This window comes from Primulina tabacum, chromosome 1 (genome assembly GCF_025594145.1).
Source record: "Primulina tabacum isolate GXHZ01 chromosome 1, ASM2559414v2, whole genome shotgun sequence".
In the NCBI taxonomy this organism is placed as follows: Eukaryota; Viridiplantae; Streptophyta; class Magnoliopsida; order Lamiales; family Gesneriaceae; genus Primulina; species Primulina tabacum.
In genome coordinates, this window is record NC_134550.1 from 51095565 (window position 1) to 51102358 (window position 6794).

At 37.3% G+C, this 6794-nt stretch overlaps 1 protein-coding gene across 1 annotated transcript; it reads left to right on the forward strand.

Moving 5' to 3' along the window:
- The first annotated feature begins 4464 nt into the window (after positions 1-4464).
- LOC142519416 (uncharacterized) lies at positions 4465-6570 on the forward strand. The gene is made up of 3 exons (XM_075622426.1): positions 4465-4880; positions 4995-5124; positions 5677-6570. Exons 1-3 carry the CDS (start codon positions 4748-4750, stop codon positions 6344-6346), a joined length of 933 nt encoding a protein of 310 aa, XP_075478541.1. The 5' UTR covers positions 4465-4747; the 3' UTR covers positions 6347-6570.
- Positions 6571-6794: the final 224 nt, after the last annotated feature.

Below are 6794 nucleotides of genomic sequence, written 5' to 3' on the forward strand. Positions count from 1 at the left end.
GGGATGACAATGGGATGAGACAGGACGGGACGGGTAAGGGTTTGACATCTCCATCCTCATCCCCTTCTATGAATTCCATCCCCGAGGGGATCAAATCTTCATCCCTGTCCTATCCATATTTCAAAAATATTAACGAGAAAAGACATGGGTAATCCCCGAACTCGTGGGAAAAATTGTTATCCCTATCGACAGAGGGATTGGTTTCTCAACCATATTGCTCATCCCCTTGTCTTTGGGGTCAATCTTGGGCAGTCCTGATTGAATACAAGTTATGTGTGGCTAAAAAAAATCCTTACTTTACTCATCACACTAGAGATAGGAATAGCTGGAATGGGTGCTGATCGGATGGGCTCAGAGACATGCTTGACCAATCGGATCTTCTGTGGCTTGGGTTTCTTTGGGGCTACAAAGACTTGATTGAAAGGGAATTTTTCCCCATCCCATCAGAATGAAAATCGAAATACATAACCAGCAGGTGTCTTGGCATGCTGGGTTTGTCTAGGAGCAACGTGTTCCTCGCTTTTCTCAAACTTTATTGCCAACGACTCAACACCTGTTGGCATAATATTTTTCTTGAAATCCTCAACAAAGGATGCAGTAAAAAATTTCTTTGGATGTTGGTATTTACGTCAAGAATCTCAACGTTGTGCTGCTCCAACAAATTGCAAATTTGAATAGAGAAGCCTCTGAACTGGTTAGTATCCTTTACCATAGCAACATGCATACCACACAATATATTTGACTAGATGATGTTGATCTGGTAGGCCATAACGGCCTTAACTTTGAATTACTCAACTTTTATGGTATCAAATGATCCTACTTTGGCTAGAAGAGTCTTGTCGATGATGTATGTCAACAGCCGAAACTCCAGATTGTGTTATCTATTCTGGAAAGTACAGGTAAGATGACCTTTAGACAGTCAGAACTGATTTCTCCATAGTGAATTTATGCCTTCGAGGATATTGTTCCAGGTGTATATACTCACAAATGGTAGGTCGAAAGTTTCAGCAAATTCCTTTTGAGAAAATGAAAATTCCGTGGCTTCGCCTCTGGCAGTGGCAAAGAACACATTGAACGTATCATCACATAAATGAGTGTCACATCCCAAGAATTTCTTGAGACCAGATGCCTCGAGAATTTTGAACATGGTCGTCATGGACACGTCCTCCATGATTAACACTGATTCGAAATCAACAGTAAAAAGTTTGTAATGTAGCTTGACATTGTAGTTGATTGAAAGAGTTGAAAAACTCGAAAGATTATTCTACAATGGAAAACTCAAAAGATTTTTCTGCAAAAGAAAAAAATGAGAACTTCAAAAGGAAGGATAACAATGAAAATATTTGAATGAGCAAAGAAAATGATTTGATACAATTTTCGAGTATATATATGGTTTAGTGGGACAAGCATTTCAATCTACGTGTCTGCAAGCTTGCCGATAAATTTGAAATTCAACATTTTGAAAAGATTTTTTGCGGTTCAACTTTATCAACGTACAATGAATTTAATTAATTGTAAACGGTGGTAATTTATGGATTTAAATAAATATCCAATGATTAAATATTTTTTTTGAAAAATTTCCAAATTTTGAACACCATTTGACCGTTCATAACTGATTACTGTACATTAGTTGATGTGCTCAGTCAAAACATATTGGATAAGATGAAGTTTCCACAAACTCTAGCTGATTCAGCTAGACTTGTATACCAACTTGACTGACTATTTTACGGGCTTGATATTATATTTTACCGACGTAACACAATGGATTTCTAGCTTTATTATTAGTCTTACCAGCTTGACATTAGGGATGACAACTTTTCCCACGGGTTTAAGGCCCCGCGGGGAAAACCCGAAACGGGGATGGGGATCCCCGATTTTTTCGGGTTCGAGGATTTAAAAAAATTCCCGATGTAATTCGGGGTCGGTATGGGATTACTATCCCCATCTCCGAAATCCCCGAATCCACGACGAAAATAATATCACTAATAAATTAATAGTATTATTAATATTAATAATATAATAATATTATTATTTTTAAAATATTAATAATCTTATTATTATGAATACTTATATTGATATTAATATTAACATTATCTCTAATAATAATAGATAATAATAAGTTTTGGTTTGAGAAAATCTCCGAATTCGTCATCATCTTGTCATATTAATATTTTTGAAACGAGGATGGGAAGTTGATCCCCGAAGTTTCGGGTTTGGGGATTCCTCGAACCCAAAAAAACGGGGATTGGGGCGGGTATGTGGGTGGGGATGGAATTCGGGGATGGGGATGGCAAACCCGCCCCCGCCCCAGCCCATTGCCATCCCTACTTGACACAAAGTCTTGCCAACTTGACTGGGGTCTCTATAAATTTATACATTAAGATAAATCAATTAAATCAAGAATATTAAGAAAGTAGGAAAACTTAGCGTCTGGTGGCTTGGTAAAGATATCTGTTATCTGCTAGTTTGTTGAGATACACGCCTACCTGATATCTTTCTTTGTTACATGGTCTCATGTAAATTATGTCTTATATCAATACGCTTGATCCGAGAATATAACACTGATTTGAAAATGATAGCATTGATACTAATATTGTCACAAAAGATTGGAGATTAATCAAAGGACTTGATACCATAATCTCTGAGGAGTTGTTGAATCCAAAACAACTGGCACAACAACTACCAACATCCAGGTACACAGCCTCAACAGTTTATGTGGCAATCGAGGTTTGCTTTTTACTAAATCAAGATATCAGTCTATCTGCAATAAATTGACATGATGCACTTGTACTTTTTCTGTCAATCTTTTTGCCAGAATAGTATGCATTTGAATATCCAACTAGGTTAAAACTTTAGTTTTTGGGAGACCAAAGACCCACATTTAAAAAGTCTTTAAGATATTTAAGAATGCGTTTAACTGTTATGCAATGAGATTACTTAGGATTTCTGTAGGACCGAGTGCTTACCGCTTTACCAAAAACTATAGCTGGTGGTAATGGTGCAACTCAAATCTTTTAAACCGAACAGCAGCTCAAGCACCATGGTTCGATCGCTCTACCAAGCAGGGACAATTATTGCACCCAACAATCTCCCTCCCAATAATTGCACTTCTTGCAATCAATGGGAATCGAACCCGTGACCTTGGCTCTGATACCAATTGTAGGACCGAGTGCTTACCGCTTTACCAAAAGCTATAGCTGGTGGTAATGGTGCAACTCAAATCTTTTAAACCGCACAGCAGCTCAAGCACCACGGTTCGATCGCTCTACCAAGCAAGGACAATTATTGCATCCAACAATCTCCCTCCCAATAATTGCACTCCTTGCAATCAATGAGAATCAAACCCGTGACCTTGGCTCTGATATCAATTGTAGGACCGAGTGCTTACCGCTTTACCAAAAGCTATAGCTGGTGGTAATGGTGCAACTCAAATCTTTTAAACCGCACAGCAGCTCAAGCACCACGGTTCGATCGCTCTACCAAGCAAGGACGATTATTGCATCCAACAATCTCCCTCCCAATAATTGCAATCCTTGCAATCAATGAGAATCGAACCCGTGACCTTGGATCTGATATCAATTGTAGGACCGATTGCTTACCGCTTTACCAAAAGCTATAGCTAGTGGTAATGGTGCAACTCAAATTTTTTAAACCGCACAGCAGCTCAAGCACCACGGTTCGATCGTTCTACCAAGCAGGGACAACTATTACACCCAACAGTTTCCATGAAATCCAGCGCACAGTAGACAATAAGCATGATGTTTGTCCGGCTAGCAATTAAGTACAACAATAACCTAATTAAGCATCAATACATAGCTATCTCAACTTGTGTTACCTCTTCATCTTTGTATTGCTTGGTTGATCTCATTGGGGTAGAGGCAACTAGACAGTTTTCCATGCCAAACTTTCTGAAGCAGTTTCTTGTTGTACTTGGCCTGATTGATGAAGATTCATTTGTCCATGTTCTTGACTTGCAGTCTGATATTCTCATCTCAAACTTATCATGTTAGCTTGGAAAATTTCTCACAAAACTTGGATTTGTAAGTCCAAATACGATATCATCAACATAAAATTGAATAACCAAAATATGATCGATGCTCCTTCAGTAAACTTAATATGGTACCGAAACTGCTAAATGATCTATCGAATCAGTGCACACACACGTGATAACATATTAAACACCAACATATGAATAATTTGCAAACGGTCAAATTTCTTATTATTTATATTATGCATGCAAAATACACCGTAAAATATGCTGTAGATCCCTTGTACACCAAAACTAGTTACAATTTAAAGAAAAATAATTTAACTTAATTATGTTTCTTATCGAAATACTTTGTTGTTTTCGTGATTCGTCGCTCCAGGTTCTGTCGATGCTACCTATGGGGGCAGTGTCCCACAAGATCTGGGCCGTTGATTTTAAAAAATTTGATAGACCCCGCATATGAATTAGTGGACCCCGCATATATGTGGTTAAATTTGGGCCTTTGATCTTCTCATGGGGCAGTACCCCATGAAGTATGGTGAAATATTCAGTATAGAAGGCTAATTATCAAACATCCACAGTTTAAATTAATTAATTAATCAATCAATTAATGAAAGGAGGCTGCATTTGCAGCTAGGTGGGGCAAAGCAAGTTGTAGAGAATTAATGGAGCTACCTCCATAAATATGCACATTTGGACTTACATTGAGTCTAGTTTTTGTGTTTTCGCATTTGCGAAAAAATAAAAATAAAAATAAATATGGGAAGAACTCCATGCTGCGAGAAATTAGGTCTGAGAAGAGGAAGATGGACCGCAGAAGAAGATGAAATACTTAGAAACTATATTCATCATAATGGAGAAGGCTCCTGGAGATCATTGCCCAAGAATGCGGGTATATATATATATATACACACACACACACACACTGATTTGATTAAATTATTTATGATCAGTTACATATATTAATTTGATTGACTTTCTGTATGCTAAATATATAATTTATAAGGTTTACTTAGATGCGGGAAGAGTTGCAGACTGCGGTGGATAAATTACTTGAGATCCGACCTGAAGCGAGGCAATTTTTCATCCGAGGAAGAAGATATAATCATCAATCTCCATGCATCACTGGGCAATAGGCCAGTCTTTATTTCTTACTAATGTTATATTTTTTAAAAGTACATAATATATTTTGAATATAAATTTATCTAGCAATTTGATATAGGAAGAATTCATGGATATATGTAAAATAGATTCTTGATATTGAAATGATATGATAATAAAATCAGTCGAAAAAACTACAAAATAATTGAATATATTATCTTGGTGAAGATCAGTAGGTCTCTTGTGAGACAGTCTCACGATTCTTTATCTGTGAGACGTGTCAACCCTACCGATATTCATAATAAAAGTAATATTTTTTGCATGAAAAATAATATTTTTTCATGTATGACCTAAATAAGAGATCCGTCTCACAAAATACGATCCGTGAGACCGTCTCACGTAATTTTTTGTCTTTGGAGAAATACATATATTTTGTGTATAAAAAATAATTAACTCTCCCTTTTGTGTTCTTTTTATTTATATAACAAGCACGTATAATTATGTTAAATTTAATTTAAAGTTGGCTTTCGACTTTATTTACGTTAATTGCTAGCAACTACTTATTTAACGAATGGGTTGACCTTTAGGTGGTGTTTGATAGCGGGTCAGTTGCCGGGCAGGACCGATAATGAGATCAAGAATTACTGGAACTCTCGTTTAAGCAGAAAAATACACAGAACTTCCCCACAGCCCAATACTCAGGTGGCTCCCCCGCCACCCGGGAAGCTGCCACGGAAGCGAGCATCCCTCAAGAATACCCGAAAAACTATATCTGATGGTAATGATATCACACCATCTCATAATCAGGAGAGTGCTACCAATACAGAAGAAGCCATGGAAACCTGGCCGTCGATTAATACTCACGACGAGACGGATATGTATAGCGGAGCCAGCACGGACATTAATAACGAGAAATCCACAGGATCAATGGATAGTGGTCAGATTTCATGCGAGATGAAGGACGATATCACGAAACATGAGGACAGTTTGATGATGATCGGTACGTCGGATCCAGCAGATGAAACATTGGTGGAGGATAATGATGACAGAGAGAAATTGGAGATGAAGAAGGAAACCCCAAAAAGGGAACCATGTGATTTTGATCGTGTGGGGATAAATAGTGGCCGGGATGTTGAATGGGAGGGATCGATATCGTGGGGAGAAGATGAAAACATATTGTCGCACTGGCTTTCGGATATTGACAACGTAAACGGTGTCGAGAAACATAAGCAGATGATGGCGTGGCTTTTGTCTTAAATTGAAGCCATAGTTAACTGCACCGACTCGATGAGCCAGGAAGTAAGAGTGCATGATGCTTATTACTTTGAAACTTGCACCACTACTGGTTCAAAAGGGTCTTTTATAGTTGGTTCTTTGTAACAATAAATTTTAAGAAAGTGAAAATATAATTCAGTTAGTACTACTCTCGAGTATCGAATGTATATAGTAGTTTGTTATTTTTTTGGTAAGATCTAAACATATACACTCAATTTTATCCATACGATCTTCATAATCTGGGGTCGAATTTTTTTAACCGTTTTTCGGATGTCAAATACTATGGATGTGTTACTTTTTTATTGGGATTGGAAGCACATCATGTTATGGTAGGGTAACAATTTACGGTGTAGTGAATCTTCTTCTTATTTGATGGACTGATTAAGAAATTATTTATGATTAAACTCTTCACAAATTATCAATGGATAAT